The sequence below is a fragment of the Aphelocoma coerulescens genome, chromosome 2 (assembly GCF_041296385.1).
Source record: "Aphelocoma coerulescens isolate FSJ_1873_10779 chromosome 2, UR_Acoe_1.0, whole genome shotgun sequence".
In the NCBI taxonomy this organism is placed as follows: domain Eukaryota; kingdom Metazoa; phylum Chordata; class Aves; order Passeriformes; family Corvidae; genus Aphelocoma; species Aphelocoma coerulescens.
In genome coordinates this window covers 21,871,445-21,888,443 of record NC_091015.1, presented here as the reverse complement: position 1 = coordinate 21,888,443, position 16,999 = coordinate 21,871,445, and the positions used below count along the sequence as shown (strand labels likewise).

At 37.4% G+C, this 16,999-nt stretch overlaps 2 protein-coding genes across 4 annotated transcripts in view; one reads left to right on the top strand and one right to left on the bottom strand.

The window, feature by feature from the left end:
- DBF4 (DBF4-CDC7 kinase regulatory subunit) overlaps positions 1–2,960 on the bottom strand; it is a 15,354-nt gene extending 12,394 nt beyond the window's left edge. For 2 of the 3 annotated variants that reach the window (XM_069006756.1, XM_069006757.1), the window contains exons 1-2: positions 2,821–2,960; positions 1,534–1,712 (exon numbers count right to left, since the gene is read on the bottom strand). In XM_069006756.1, the coding sequence (XP_068862857.1) occupies positions 1,534–1,712; positions 2,821–2,866 (225 nt within the window). In that variant the 5' untranslated portion in view covers positions 2,867–2,960. The remainder of the gene's footprint in view (positions 1–1,533; positions 1,713–2,820) is intronic. The other variant, XM_069006758.1, reaches the window with a different exon arrangement.
- Positions 2,960–16,999, top strand: SLC25A40 (solute carrier family 25 member 40). Its single transcript, XM_069006759.1, has 10 exons — positions 2,960–3,204; positions 4,136–4,253; positions 6,342–6,401; positions 7,534–7,637; positions 8,165–8,232; positions 9,879–10,003; positions 11,255–11,429; positions 13,108–13,219; positions 13,547–13,628; positions 16,840–16,999. The coding sequence occupies exons 2-10, from the start codon at positions 4,160–4,162 to the stop codon at positions 16,953–16,955; spliced, it is 936 nt and encodes a 311-aa protein (XP_068862860.1). The 5' UTR covers positions 2,960–3,204; positions 4,136–4,159; the 3' UTR covers positions 16,956–16,999.

Genomic DNA, 16,999 nt, shown 5'->3' with positions numbered 1-16,999 from the left:
CAGACTAATTCAGACTAAGGAAAACAATTATCTCTAATTTGAGGCAACAGAAATTACACAGAAGTGTTCAGCTAAACTTAAAGGCAGGTGTTTGCAAATGTAATTTACAGTCTGCAAGAAGCTATAAATTTATTGAGTTTAGAACTAGCAGAAAAACTAAAATTTCAGGATAGCTACCATGTTTCACACCTATATTATTCATAACACTTCTCAGAAAAATAAAATGTTAAGTAGATTCATATTCTTATACTCAGCAATATAAAAATGTGATTATTCTGTGTTTACTCTCTGCCATCTTGCTCTTTCAGTGTTTCATTGCCAACTACAGTGTGATTATCAGCTATCTGCCTTGTTATTTCATGTCAGTTTGTATAGTTTGAAGTATCTTCCTCTTTTCCACTAATCAGTGTGGAAAGCACAAATCACACAGCCTGAAACAGTACCTTTCAATTCTGTTCTATGTACCTTTTACAGAAACAGGACATACAGAGAGAGGCACTTCTGAGTGCATTCCACACAAGTAACAAGGAAACGTGGTAATTGATATTGATGGTGTTGAGCACCTCAGATTGAGGCATTTACTCCTCAAAATAAGGTAAAAAAACTTTCTTTTCAGTCTTTGAGTTTTGACCTTACTTTTCACACATGAATGCCTACAATTCTGGTTTAGAGAGAAAGACAAATGACAGCGTGCACTTATTTGATGTTAAATGTAAAACAATGCACTTAACTCAAAACCGTGTTATTGCTATTCCTTACTGCTACTATGATTTCAGACAAGTACCAATTTCATAAAGCTGCTCAGTGTCCCTCTAAGGTCAAAGAAGTATTGCCAAAGCAATGTTTAGAACAACTAGCAATTTAAGCAGATCCCTTCTGCCTCTGTGCTTGAAAGGTGTTTAGTAATACAAGCAATGCAATTAACATTTTTATCATATTCTGTACTTGCTTGTATCAAAGAGTACCTTCCACACAGAAGAGAGAATTAGGAAAAACATTAGTAAGATGCTTGTAAAATTTATTAGTTAAGTAAGAGTATTCAAAAATACTCACCAAGATACTCTGTACAAAAAGTAGTTAGCGAAGTTACTGACTTACAGTAAACATATACAAAACTCTTCCTTTAATCTCTTTCAGGTTCAGCTGAACAGTTAGTTGTAACACATAAACATGTCAATATAGTCAGAAGCAGCAGAAGAAAAATCACCTCAAACAATGAACCCTAATAAATTCGGATAAAATTTTAAGCCAAGTGAATAATTTTGTTTGAAAACAAAACTTCCTAACAAGAACTTTTGTTCCAATCAGTAGAGCAGCTTCTCTTGAAAAACCACAGAATAATTTGTTAATAAGTTCATTGTTGGTACTAAAGTTTCTCATTGTTTGTACCAAAGTTTAAGACAAACAGAGAAAAATAAGACCCCATCTCAGATAAGTACAAACATTAAAATGCAGTCACAAAGAACACAAAAAAGGCATTCCACATACGTACATTTTCTTCCAGGTTCATACAGGTCTCTATTATTAACTTACCCCTCCCAGCTCTTTGAGGTCCTTCTCTAACTTTTCAGAGATCACATTTGATGGGATATCGAGGTAAAACACCTTCCCAGTGAGCGGCTTAAATTTTAGTTTCTCTGGTTTTCCTGTGTCTTTTTTCACATTCTTCAGGGAAGATCTTATCTTTTCTGTTTTTGCTTGTATTCCATCTGCTGAAAAAAAAAAAAAGACAAGGCAATTTAAACAGAACTGAGTTTTGGTTTTACTTTCAAAAAGGAAAATTCCTAAATTATGGAAATGGATGGAGCAAGCTTCTATAGAATAGCTTGGGCTGGAATGGGCCTTATAGATCATGTTAGTTTCAACTTCCCTGAAAGGGAGGGGCAGGGACACCTTTCAATAGAACAAGTTGCTCGAAGTATAATTGCACATATTGGTTTTACATTGGTTTTTCTTCCTCACTGACTTGCTCCTAATTTCTTCTTTTCTGGAGAAGCTCAAGACAATGAGAGCTGCTACAGGAAGTGATCAGGCCTCTTCTGAAGACAAAAAGGAAAATGCAAAATAGTCCCTCTGTTACGTATTCCTTCCCTCCCTGAAACAGTCTTAGATAGGAAAGGGAGCAGAACCACTACTCATGCTGCAAAATTATCTAAGTAAGGTTTACGAGCACACTAAATAAGGCAGGAACGACACTCAGTTTTGTAGGATCTGGAAGACAAAAAAAACCAAGATAAACGAGAAAATGGAGAGGCATAAGTTGGTGTAACTGATATTGAATCTAAACAGAAAAGATGGGTGCTAAGCAAGCATGCAAGAAAAATTCTGCAGTTGATCAGGGATCAAATATGGTGTTATACTCTGCACACACATGCCAGGGGAGTTCAAAAATTAACACGCTAAACACTGGAATTAATACTGGAGCATGCATATTAAACTTCTCAGGGATAACTAAAACTTTGGAGCGCATTAGTAGGACTCTAATAACAATAAAGAGTCTCTCTCGCAAAGGGGGTGCGTTCTCACACCCTGGGCCTAAGGAGCCCTCCATGCAAATACCAGAGAAGCCCTGCCCGCGGGGAGCAGCTCGCCCAGCAGCTGCCCGGCGATTCCCCACACACCAGGGACACGCTTTACATTTAACTCCCCAAGCGACACAAACGCCCTTTCAGCTGCGCCAGCCCGAGGTCGGCTCGGGCCCAAACCCGGCACCGGGCGGGCTGCGGCGCCTCACAGCCCCAGCCGGGATGGCGGCACCTGCGAAGAAAGGCCTGAACGGCGGCAGCTCCCCCGCGCTGCCCACAGCCCCCCGCCGCTTACGGGGACGCGCTCCTTTGTCGGCCGCCTCAGCAGTGCTCGGCTTCATTTTCCCGCGGAGTCACATCGTGCTCTGCTCCGCCGGTACTCTGGATCAGCACGGCCGCTCCACGGCCGCCTTCCCACGGCCGCCTGGCCGCCTTCCCGCCTCCGCCACAGCCGCTCCTGCGCCCTCACCAACGGCCCGCGTGGGCCGGGCCCCTCCCGCCGAGGGGCGGGCACAAGGGAAGGGAAGGAGGGGAAGGAGGCCCTGGGGAAGGAGCTTGGCGGCTTTGGCTCGGGAGGCGGGGTTGGAGGGCCCTTCCCTCGTCGCCGCACCACGGACTGTGTTTCAGTCGTGGAGACCTTTGCTTCCGGCGGGTGCAGCCGGGCGCTGCTGATAAACGGGTATGTACGCAATTCTGGGCAGCGGTCTGCTTCTAAGTTAAAGATAAATGAAAAACAGACAATATCCCCACCCACCGTTGCAGTTGTTAGCACCTGAGAGGCCAGAGTTGGTTTGTGAAACTTAATCTTTTCTATCTAAATTGAAACGTAGTGAAAATAACAAAACATTCTTGTGGAGCCCATGAAGAGCTTAGATCAATGTCACTGACAAAGTTAGGGCTGCACTTATGCACAGTGGTGCATTTTGAGAGACACCTCTATTTGGTGTTTCTATTTTCTGAAATATTTTTATTTTTATTCTCTTCGTCTGACCTGGCTAGCTGCAGTTACTCTGAGTGCATTCCTAAATTGCTGTGACTATGCCTATGCAGCTGTACAGCAGGATTTGTTCAAGGAATTAACATTTGATAGTAGCATTATTACTGGTTGGTCCCTGTCTATTACACGAGGAACATACCAGGGTATACAGTCATTACTAGCAGGCTGTTGGATCAGCCAGGAGATCTTTCTGGGTTCTTTCAGGAGAGGTGGGAGCAAGAGCAGGGCTGCATGAATTATTCTGCAGTGCTTCAGTTTATGGGCTGCAGGCTGGGAATTTATCTTTTTAAGGATTATTTGCATGTTCGTTAACACTTTGTTGCAGTTATAGGTAATATGTGTTAAATATTTAATGTGGTTTGTAAGAACATACAAATGCTGTAATTAATGTAAGAAGGATTTTGAAGATTTATTGTCTTTAGAAAACTTACTTGCCAAATATGGCTCAGATATTCTCAAATAATCTCAAAAATTACTGAGATGCTTGTATATAAGAAAGTAATATTGCTGCTTCTACATGACTTAGTAATGAAAATTTAAAATATTTTTCCCTTGACTTTTTAATGCAAGTTTTGAGCACAGTTTTACAATATGTTTTTTTGTTCCTTAACAGGTTTTTTTCTCCGGGGATAAAGCCATGGCTGAAATGAGCGATATCAGCGTACAAAAACTAACCATTGTTCAGCAAGCAATAGCCTCTTGTTGTGGAGCTATAATTACATCATTTTTTGGTAAGGCAAACTGTGAAGCTGGCCACAGAGAGAATCTTTTCAAAGTGATTACTCTTCAGTTTGACAGCATGATGTCTGCTTATGTATGTTTCCACTAATGTGTTCAACAAAGATATTTTTTGATGGTTTTCTCAGTTTATCTTTTAAAAAGCATGGTTAATTGAAATCTTTTCTGTCCCTGATAATCTCTAACCATTTCTGAAAATAAGAATAATATTGACTAACTTTTAATTTCTGTTTCTTTTTTTCCATTTGGTGTAGTTACTCATTCTTTCTGTTGAGAAGTTTCTTCTTTCTGTTGAGAAGAAACAAAATTATTAATAAAAATTAATTTCCATATTTCCTGCTGCTTAGAAAATATTTTAGATAAAAGTCTGTTTTTCAGTACAACATGCAACTCCTGCAAGGCTGGTCCCTGTGAGGCATCCCCTTCATGTTACCACTTTAGTAATAATAATTTATTTTGCTCTGATGTCTTATCCTGTCAAAGACTTATTGCTGGGTTTGGTTTTTTCTTTCTTTCTTTCCCTAAAAACTGCTTTTAAGGATACATTTTTGTTATTCTATTAAATTTCTGGATGGTAGATGGAATTAATCTTGTGCTTCACGTTTAGTCACATCACTCAGGACCTCCTTCCCCATGTGTACCTAAGGAGGCATTGGTTGATTACATTCAGCGCTTCATGTCTCATGGAATTCTCCAAGCTCATTAGCTCATACTTTGTGCTTCTGTTACTTTTTGTTTTAAGATAGTCTTTGGTTGTGACTTTGGTTTTAATGTGGATTAAGCTGCAGGGAAATGTGCAATTTTCTAAGCACGATTTCCCCCCAACAAAATCTCCAAATGTTTACAAAATATGATCTTACCAGAAACCTGTCCAATTCACACTTTTTTTCTGTTGCATTATGTGCCTTGTACATCAGACCTGTGGGATTCCCGAGATGGATTTCAATTATGTGTACATACTCACAGTTCTAGTACAGGTGGTGGTGGTCAAGAGAGGTATAGGAGACTGGCTCCTGGCTGAAGTGCCAGCCTGCAATGAGCTAGAATATGTGTGAGTGGCTGAAATGCTACTAGATGCTGAATTTTAAGCAATTTAATTGAACTTCAGGAGTCACCTTTAGATACTGAAGTGTGAGCCAAATATTCAACCACCTGTTAGTCAAGTGAGAGGCAGCACTAGAGAGCTAAGGTGTGACTGTATTGCCTGTGCATAGGAGTGTCTTCAGCGAGACACAGACCAGAGTGACTTTAGACTCTAGCTGACACTTGGTAAGTAAGGTTGTAGGTTTTGTGTCATTTCTGTCAACTCCGTAGGTATTTTGGATACTCAGATTTGGAGACTCAGATGGCACCAGCTGCTTGTATGCAGGCAACTGAATCGAGCCCTCAGCCGATACAATCAGAGGAAGGTGGTCCAGCTGCTCAGCCACTGCAGCGTTCAGCATGTCTCGGCCTGTGATAGTTGTAAGGGCTGGAGTGGAAGTAGTGAAATGTTCACTAAACCTTCATTTACTTTACAAGAACCCCAACGTTTTAGATATTGGCTACATGCGGCAAAAAAGGAAAGTACATAATGAATTTAACATTTTTCTACTGAATGTTGTATTATGATCAGTTTATTGAAAAAGAACAAACACATGAAGAGTGCTGTGCTATTTTATATCCTGGAGGCCAACATTTGATTTCATATGCTTTGTGGTATGCAACTTATAAAAGGTTAGCAGCAGAACATAATATAACAAGTTTTATCAATTTCAGACAACATGACACAGTGGTTTTTGGATGAGTTTTGTGTATCTCTAATATTTGATGCCTGTGCAACTGTTAGTAAATTAGAAAAGATAGATTTAATGTCTTGCAAACCATACAGGGTGTGTAGTTCTCCTTTGTCTCTGATAACATTGTCTCTGCCTGCTAACATCCTTTTACTCTCTGCCTGATAACATTGTAAAAACTGTTAGTTTTTTCTTTTCCCCTCTGGAAACAAAAAAAGATTGTAGAAGTTCATGATAAGGCATCTGTAAACGTCAACATTTTCAGCGCATCTAGAGTGTTTCTAAATGACTTCTGTTTCATTTTAGTAACTCCTCTTGATGTTATCAAAACTCGACTGCAAGCCCAAAGCAATCCCTTTGATAAAGGTAAACAAACAAATGTATAATGTAATGGGGGACACAGTTTGCTTTTTGCTCTTGTATTTAGCTGATAGTTGTCATAATGTTGTGCTGAGGTGCAGAATGTTTGAGTTTGTTTCTCCAGTGTAAGTGTGTGTGTGGGGGGAAAAGCAACACACCTGTAAACAGACACAGTAGAAAAAAATCCCATACATCCATACCATTTAAAGCAGGTGCTTTTTTTCTGTCTTAATGTTTTCATTGTGGCAGAAGGTACAGCTAATACTGAGTTGAGTTAAACAATAAAAAGCTGTTACTAAATTAATAAATATTTCATCAGAGGGTTTATGTGGTCAGGATGCTATATCAAAGTTTATCTCCTCCAGAATCCAGGGATTTTTGAAATGGAGAAGTCTTACCAAGTCACTTGCCATATGGGTTCTAAATAGATGAAGATATTGTGCTCTCAACATGTGCTAATGGTTCCTACTATTTACTTGTACTTAGTAAATGAGATTTAAAAGGAAAGAAGATGACTGGTTTTGCATGTTGACTGTGGAGGTGAGTATTTGCAGTCACACTTGCAAATTAAATTAGGAAAAATACTTGTGTCTTCTGTCCTCATTTTTAGTAAGTTCTAAAGCCTTCAGAAATCTACAGATGTGAAGCTCAAAGTATGTTTTTGTAATGGCAATAATATTTTATCAAACAGGTTGAAAGTACATGATGTAGAAGAAATTAAAAACAAGTAGAGGGGATGATCTAGTATAAATACAGTCCAGTCTATGATATAATACCTCCACTTGAAGTGGATGCTGAGGTCACGTAATAAAAATTTAAAAGTCTGAAAGATGCTCACAGTTACATACAATAGTGATGTTCAGGTCTTGTGTTAGTTTTACCTTTCAGCAGATGGTAGTATAACCTAAACATATCTCTTGGAGCCTTGTGAAGGCAGTTCCATTTAGTCTAGCAGTCTGATGGTACATTTTACCTTCTTTCTTTTGATCTAATTTGTCATTACTGACTTACCGAGATTATTTTGCCCCTCTGTGTCTAACCAGAGATAAATCTGTGTTGCCATTATATCCAATTTGGAATTGCTGCATAAAAACAATCTTACGAGCATTGACTATATTCTTATATACCATTTTATTAGGAAAGTGTTTTGTATACTCCAGTGGCCTTATGGATCTATGTGTTTGTGAAAATGGGGACAGCAAAGCCTGGTATAAAAAACCTGGGTATTTCAAAGGGACATGTGTAAGAACATTTTACGTGTATATAAAACTGTACATTTTTAAGTAGCGTACTGTAAAGTTTTCAGGTTTTTTCAGGTTCTACTGGAATCTGTTATCATTTGGAAGGTCTTCATGTGGTTACACTGCTGATTGATGGTATTTCATGCCTAGAAACTTTGCTATGTATTGAAAAATATTTTAGTGGATTATTTTGGGGAAGTTTCTACAAGTTGCTGCAATGCCATATTAGTTCTGAAAATAGTTATTCATAGGGCTGTCAGTCACTGATAAACACAACTTTGGCTTTTTAAAGATGGAAGGAAATTCTTAATTTCAGTCACAAATTATTCTGTTCAGCTCAGTGGAACTATTTGTGTGATTAAGTGTGATAGCTTGTGTAAGCAGTTACAAAATTGGGATCTTACAATGATAAGCCATTTTAGAAACATACTTTTAAAGACATTAATTTTGTGTTCTGCCAGCTAAAATATATTACTAACTACAAAAGTTTGTACCTAATTATTGCTCTTTGCCTGGTTATATTTTTAGGATGCATTTGTGAAAATTATTCGAATAGAGGGAATTAAGTCACTGTGGAGTGGGCTTCCCCCAACACTGTAAGTTGAATGGGTTTTTTTGGTAACATGCTGTAAGTTATTGTTTAAAAAGTTACTTAATTATTTTGACAAATTATTATGCTTATTTTTAAGTTACTTTTAAAATTTGGTCAATTCTGAATTTACAGAGTAAATTTACAGTTTGATCAGAAATGTCTAGGGACAGTACAATTTTTGCCAGATTTTATGATCTATTCTCAGTAGTTAAGCAGGATCAATAGACTTCTCACTTCTCATTCTTTTTTTTTTTTTTTTTTCCCTACTATAACCATTCCTTTGATAGCATCATTGAATCACAGGATCAGACCTGATCCCTGGAGAATGCCAGACTTTGACACATACTTTCTGTTGTGTCTTGTTACTAATGACTTGCTATCAGCAGCACAGCTGTTTCCAGACACTGGTGTTGCACCTCATTACCCTCATTTACTTTTTTGTAATCATCTTCTTTATTTCAAAGAACTTTGGGGGTTTATTCTATCTGGAAAAACAGATAATTCATTTTCTCTCTACAAGAGCAATTGACATATTTAAACATTGCAGTCAGATCTCCTCCTGGTCTTCTCTTTAGGCTTAACAGCCCCAGACTGTTTTATCTTTTTATTCATATTAACCTGGTACAGATAGAAATTAAGACCTCTATAATTATGTTCTCCTCCCTAAACCAAGAAATTTGTCAAATCTAAGATGTATATTAAACTTGTAAGGCACAAAGTGGGAAGTGCCCAGTGGGAAGCACTGGGTACACTTTTGATTTGCACACAATGCTCAATGTAGAGGCACAAAAAAAGCAAAGCATGGTGGAGCTTTGTTATTTACCCTCCAGTATGTGGCAATTTCAAAATATAAACCCTCAGGACCTGACTGAACTGTTTCAGTTAATACAGTTTTTACAAAACATGTGTTCTGTTCTCTAGCAGAGAACTAACTTCTTTACTGGAGAGAGTCACACAGTTTTTAAGAGAAGATCTAAACTAGGGCATGTTGGTTTTCCAAGCATGACAGTCCTCAGTGTATTTTGGGAATGGTGATACATGCTATATTGGTACAGACATAACACAGAAATGCAATTGCCATTTTATAGTAAGATGTGGTGCTTTACCCCTACACTGAATGATTATTAAATCTATCTGTTGTTACTATAGTCTGTCCTGTGCTGGTATGGAAAAAGCTTCTATTTATGCATACCACATTGTCTCTCAAGTAGTGAGTATCATGGCTGTTGATTAAGATCAAGAGCATAATATCCAATTGTAACATAAATAAAAGTTAAGGTTAGTAGTACTTCTGTAATATTTTGTTTGGGTTCTTCATATTCAGATCTTTCACTTCCCATTCTATATCAAAATAGTTCTGGAACTGGTAATGAAATAAATTTTAAGTGAGATAATCTACCATCATTTTACTTACAGTTTTCCCTAATGAATTGAAAACCTGGGAAATGTGTGGGTTTGAAACTCTGAACTAGAAGCACTGAATTAAAGCCATGGGATTCGTGCTTTTTTTTAAAATTATTATTATTAATCCATTGCACACAGCTGGATATTTAACTTTTTTTTAATATAAGTAAAATATCCATACAAGACAGTTGACTTTATTCTTCTGCTTTCCTTGTATTAATTTAAATTTCCTATCTTATATTTTAGAATAATGGCAGTTCCTACCACAGCAATCTACTTTACCTGCTATGACCAGCTGTGTGAAGCTTTGAAAAATAGACCAGGAAAGCATGAAGAGCACATTCCAGTTATTGCAGGTTCCTTAAGCAGATGTAAGTTGTCCTCTGTTTAAAGAGAAAACTGGAATATAATACTTGTATGCTGTTTTCTTGGGTTTGTTTGTTTGTTTTATTTAAAGTAAATATGCTGTGGCTTTAAATGAGGGATAGGAAGGAATGCTGTAATTACCCAATATTTCTTGGGCAACAAAACCCTCTAACCTGGAATAACGAGACTTGGTTTTGCTGTAAGACTTTCACTGCATTTGAAATTTGTTCAAACTTTTGTATTTCTAGACTCCTACCAAGGGAAGTTTAATTTAAGTCTGTTCTGCCATGAATCTAATAATAAACATCATTATTTTCTATAATGGAAGGTACATAGGTAATTTATAAGGAAGGTGAAAATTGGACTTGTACTGGTTTTACTGCTGTATGATGTGGATGGAATTCATACATTTTATTGCTTTTGTTTATCCTTTTCCTCATCTATTTTTGTAGAATTAACTCAGATAATATATTTTAGGGCTTTCTTAGAAGGGTCTGATGATGCAGTTCCATGTTCTACCTGTGACAGCCATGGGGGCACTGGAAGACTAGTGGAAAAAGAATTGTTATTTTGTGGTGGCTTAGCACATTTTTCTTATTAGGCTGTTCCAGATTTTAAATTCATGTGTAAAACCTTATCCCAGCAACAGAGGAAGAATTCTTAGATCTAGTAAAATTTTTAATGTCCGTTAGATGTGTGGTGGTAGCTTGTTACTGAATGATGATTCACTGACTTGTGCAAGCTGCAGGAGTTACTTTATCAGATAGAGATTGCGTGCTAATCATTCTTGACAGTTCAAAAGAAGAATGGCAAAGATGCTTAGAAATCAATAAAAGCTTAAATCTGTAGTCACAATTCTTGTCCTTAACAAAAAAAAAGCCTTAAACATCAAGATTGCTTTCTTCAATTACAATTTAAAATGGCAACTAATGAAAATTAATGAGTATAAGTACTTGAAATTTTCAGCCTATTTATGTGTTAAATCTGAAAATGAGGATTCTCAACATGTTGCATTGATTACAATGTGCTAGCAATGAAAAAAAAACCCTAAACAAGAAAGTGTAGGTACTGTGAATAGGTATGGTTTTTTTATCTGGAAAGGACATTTTCTTTGGGAATTAGTTCAAGGAAAATGGGAGAGTTGAAAAGAACCAGATGTATAAAGTAAGGTGAGACATGACTTGAATGTTCAAGAAATTGTACTATTAAATACTGATTTTTTTTTTTTTTTAAAGCCATGTTTCTCTCCTTTGCAGTCGGTTCTACTACTGTGGTGAGTCCCCTGGAGCTGATCAGAATTCGAATGCAGTATCACCACAAGCTGTCCTACAAGCAGCTGTACCTGTATGTCAGCACCAAAGTGGCTGCAGATGGATGGTTGTCCCTGTGGGGGGGCTGGACTTCTACTGTTCTGAGAGATGTACCTTTCTCAGCTAGGGTTTATTTTCTGTGCAGGTGTTTGCTTATGTTTTTATATTCTTTTTCTGTGCTTTTAGGTAATTTTTTAATGGTTAGCTTTAGGAATGACTGATTTACTTTTGAGTGTTTTTATTTATAAATTCTCTGAGGATGTGATTTTTTTCCCCCCATTTTGTTTGTGAATACCAGATAGGGTTCATGGTTACATTCCCTTTCTCTGTAGTTAGACTCTTTCTTCTCATCTTTAGCTTGCACAGTGACTTTGTTTTTGAAGACTTTCAGTCTTTCAGTTGGAAATTTTCTCTGTGATAGGAATAGTGGCTATTTTCTGATAAACATGCTGTTACATAATTTTGAAAATGTACGAGAGTGACACAGTAGGGTCTTCAAGATTTTTTTTTAAATCAAGATGGAATAGTTTGTATAACTGCTCCAAAAGACTCTTTAGCAAAGCTGCAAAGCTGAAAACCTAGAAGAAGACAAGTCTGATTCAAAGCATAACTAGTCCTAGGGGGATCCCTTAATATCACTGGGACAGATGTTACAGGGGAGAGTGCTAAAGGACCTGAAAGCCCCTGTCCCTTTAAGGCCTGTTTCTGTCAGAGCATTTTTGGATCATCAGCCATCAATTGTCATTGAAGCAGTTTCTGTCACTGGGGTAGTACCAGGAATAACATCTTTGAACACTTTATGTTGGCCCAGAAAAATTCTTCAAACATATTCTTGGAAAAATTCTTATCCAAACCTGTTTTTGGAGTCAGAGAACCCTTGAAGTATTTGACCTGCTCTCTCTGTACATTTCAATAGTAGGTTTTCCTCAAATCCTGAGAATGCCTTCTGAGATACTGCCTACTTTTACTTTTGCAAAATGTTGGAGGCTAGGCATGTGTGCTGTGTCTTCATGGCAAGAAAATGCTGTGAAATTTTTCTGCTGGCACAATCTCCAGAACTCAGTGCTGAATGAGGCATAGTCAGGATATGGAGCTGTCATTTGCAGTATTTAGTCAATCAACTGCCTTGAGGCTACTCTATAATTCAGCCCAGTAGTATATAGTTTGGAGTTTTAGTTAGAAAGTGGAAAAATAATATATTGTGCAGTTTAGTTCAGCAGACGGTCACAGAAACGGATGTTATTCCTAAAAGTTGTTTGCTGGACTTGCCTTTGACAGTCCCCACAGAGGCATTCCCCTATGAGTAATTCCAGAGAGCAAAATCATATTTTTTGGTTCTCTCAGAATTAAATTTTATACTGTGCCTCAGAAAAGTATGAGGCAGTCCTGAGCAACATTTAATTTTGTATGAAATGTGCTTTTATAGAAGTAGTGAGATCTATGAAATGTGAAATGTGCCTGAAAACATAGCAAGTAATTAAAAACCTACGTTTTGATTGATGTTAAATTGAACATGAGCTTTATAGTGCTTGGGTTAGATTGTGTTAAGGTAGGAGTTACATGAGGGAATCACAAAATGACTAGGCTAATTTGTATCATATGAAGAAATTTGGGATATGGAGAACAAGGGGAACAGGGCAACCTGTCCATGGGTTATCACACAGGACACTTATTATGCTCTCAGCTCTTGTTTCTGTTTGCTTCTTTTGCCACAGTAGAATTCTTTCATCTGGACTTGATACAAGAATTTTTCTATTTGACATACAAATCTGTTGTGATGCAAGTTTATTTTTCATCATGGCATTGTATTGGTATAATTATGAATGTTTCAAGAAGATGATGTGCAAGGAAGTTGGTGCAAATGAACCTACATTTTTTATTTCTTTTACTTCAGGAGCAGCATCTGGCTCTGTAAGTATATAATTTCATTTCTAGTACTACTCTTTATTATTAGAACTAATAAACTATTTAAAAGAAGTATGATTTTAGATGATTCTCTCAGAAATGTTGTATATTTTGGGGTACTTGTACTTCAAACACGTGTGGTGTGGCATTCAACCTGACTAAATAAATCCAAATAAACTACAGTGTTCTGACATAAAAGACTTTAAAATATCATGTGCTTGGAATATCAAATCTAGTTTTAAATCGTGTGTGCACTTTAATTTAAAAATTGAAAAATTTTAGGGTTAACATTTAATTGTTTGTGCACTAACATTAAAACTGATTTCCTGATAGATTGCAGCTGTCATAACTCAGCCGTTTGATGTAATGAAAACACATAGGCAGACACAACTTTGGGAGAGTGAAACCTTAAAAAGTAAGTTGCTGGTAAGAATAAAAAAACCCTATAGTGTTTAAAAAAAAAAACAACTTAGTGTTTGGGTATGGCTTTTGGTAGGAATTTTAAATATTTGTCACTTCTAAAGTATATGTAAACATTTTATCACTCAGGCATTTTTTCTTCTCCAAATTGTAGTATCTAGTTAAATTTTTTTTATCTCCTAGGAGAATAGCATATTTCATTAATGGCATGGAAGAGGGAAAAGGTGTAAGTTCAGTACAATTTAGCTTTAAAAGGTGGTACAAAATTGAAAGAAAAGAAATCCAAAGCTATTACATTTAGGCAGACCAATTGCAAATTTGAGATGTCCCTGCTTATTGCAGGGGGAGGTTGGATTAGATGACCAGTAAAGGTCCCTTTGAACCCAAACTAGTCTATGATTGAAGTAAGTTATATTTAAATAGGCCAAAAATTAACTTCTTAGCAAACATTCAGGTAAACAGTGATCTATTGGAAAACTCTTCAAAATAACATTTACTGTCACTTGCTCCTGCAGACTAGAAAGAGAAAGTATTGTGCTCAGGTTGTGTATTTTTTTTCCTTCTTTTCATGTGATTTAAAAAAAAAAAAATTTTGAGGGCATATTAATGAATGTCCCAACATCCTCAAAAGATAAAAGAGGAAGTTTCTGTTTTGTTCTGGTCCGTAGAGCTGACTCTGTTTTATACAAGTTGAAGTCATATATAATACGCTTTTTTTTCCATTGCTTGGGATGTGGACCAGTGAAGGACTTTCATTAACTTAAATAAATATTACAGCTTTAAGAATATACACCATTAAAAAGGCTGAGTATCCAAACAGTTTCTGCTTAGAAAAAAGTGCTCACTTTTTGGCATGAGGTTTCATTCTCTCAGGTAAATTTTTTTTTCCTAGTGTAATTCTTGGAAAAATGTACTAATATTTGATGGCAGAATAAGTATAAAAAGAGCTTTAAATATAAATAGTTACCGTGTTTCAATTCTTTTCCTGTGCTGATGAATGTAAGAATTCCTTATTAACACCGCATTGAAACACGTCTGCCATGTTATTAGGTTAATATTAACCAGATTAATATATATATTTAAAATTTTATTATGGTAATCTTTAATTTGTACCAGTTTAATTCTTTCCAAATCCAGTTACTGCTAGAGTTGAACACTGACTATGCATCTACATTTTGACTCTCTGTGACTGCAAAAATATTTTTAGCCTTCCAAGTGCTGTGGGATATTCTTGATGAATGTATTCTATAAAACAGCTTTGACTTTTTTCAACTGTATCAGCAATCTAGTGAGGACTACTGTAGCTGTTCATATATCTTACTCCAGGTGTTACTATGGTCTTTTCCATGTCATGCTGTATCAACTTGTGTATTTGCATACTGTATTATTTATATTTATGTATTTATACTGTATAAATAAGATGGATAAAATAAACAAAAAAGGAGTTAAGCCTACCAATTACATCTGTGGCTGTCTCTGATTTCTAAAAATACTATTCTGTGGCATTGTATGGATTGCCTAATTCACTGTTGTCTTGTACTGTATTGAGTTGCACAGAGGGACAGTACATCAACCTGGGCAGTTATGAGGAAAATTCTTGCTAGAAATGGGATTACTGGATTATATGCTGGTAAATTTTTTCCTATCTCTAAAAAAAATTCAGACTAGAGAGTTCTTAATTATAGATGTTAACATCCATAAATTATAATATTTCCATTTCTGTGAACACTGTCAGTTATGCAATAGTTTGCATACATAAGCAACAGACATGCAGACCTTGGGCTCTCCAGGAATCCTCTTGGTAGAGTACCATGGGATAAAGCTCTGGAGGGAAGAGGGGCTCAAGCAAGCTGGTTAACATTCAAGAGTCACCTCCTCCAAGCTCAGGAACAATGTATCCCAGCAAAGAGAAAGTCAGGTGAAAACTCGAGGAGGCCTGTCTGGAGGAAGAAAGAGCTCCTGGACAAATTCAAACACAATAAGGAAGCTGGCAGAGGGTGGAAACAAGGACAGGTAACCTGTCACAGAGAAATGGTCCAAGCAGACAGGGATCAGGTTAGGAAATAAATCTGGCCAGGGATGTCAAGGAAAAGCTTCTATAGGTATGTTGGTGATCAGAGGAAGACAAGGGAAAACACTGTCCCTTTCCTGCATGACTCTGGCAGCCTGAGGAGGAAATGACAAGATATTGAGATTAAAATGATATTGAGATGAAAGCCTATAGAAGTTCATACTTATATGACCATCTGCAAGAGAGATTCCAAACCCAGGATACTTACCAGCCTTCACCACACTGCACGGGTTCATTGGGGGCCCTCGTGTGGATGGCTGCAGTTGGTTAAGCCTTGCAAGACTTGTGTTTGCTGGAAGAGATTAAACTGCTTTACTCACTGTACAGTGATGGTGTAGCTGGGTAACAGGATTTGCATATTTCAGAGCACTGATGCTAACAGAATGCAAGACACCACAACAGATCAGTATTACTGATACTGAATTCAGGTAATAGATTAGAACACTTACACTGAGGTCTTGACAGATGGGTAGCAGAGTTTAGAGATACTCTCTTGATCAGCCACTAGCTCAGTACCGTTGGCCACACGTAGCTGAGGTGACTGGAGCTGGTCTGCCTGGCTTCTTGCTGCTGTTCCAAAGCAACACAAGTTTTCCATAGGTCGTGTGTCATCTGCACTGACTCTCTGCAAATGTCTTTGCATTTCAAGTGGAAGTAGAGGGCTGGCTGTGTGCAGACAAGGGGATGCAGCCTTATTTCCCTTCCTCTAAACTGAATTACTTTCTAACCTCTGCTGACAGGATCACAGTTGACTGTAATGGGAGACACTTAACACTTAAATTCTATTATTTATACATGTGACCAGGATTCTTCATTTTAGTAGATGGCACCTTTTCTGTGCTGGAGCACAGGAGCCCTGCAGGTCCAGGTGCTCCAGCTCCATGGAGTCAGAAGGGACAGAGAAACAGTGGACTTGGGGCAGGCAGACCACACAATGTTAGAGGTGAGGGCATAAGGTTATTACACTAGTAATACCACAGCCAGTAAATTCAGTGTTTTGAGGTATGTGGGCAGGTAGAATCCCAGTTCTAAACTGATACACTATGGTATCAATATATTGTGATCAACTAATTGTACTGCAGCACTTGGGTCTGAAACAAATACTAGTGAATACTTCCCTTTCTCTTCTGGGCAGGTATTATTCCACGTGTGATTAAAGTTGCTCCTGCTTGTGCCATAATGATCAGCACATACGAATATGGAAAGTCTTTCTTTTCTCATTTGAATGAAAAAACGAATCAACATCCTTAATTCTCCTTCATCCAATTGTATGGAGTCAAAGCATATGATGGAAG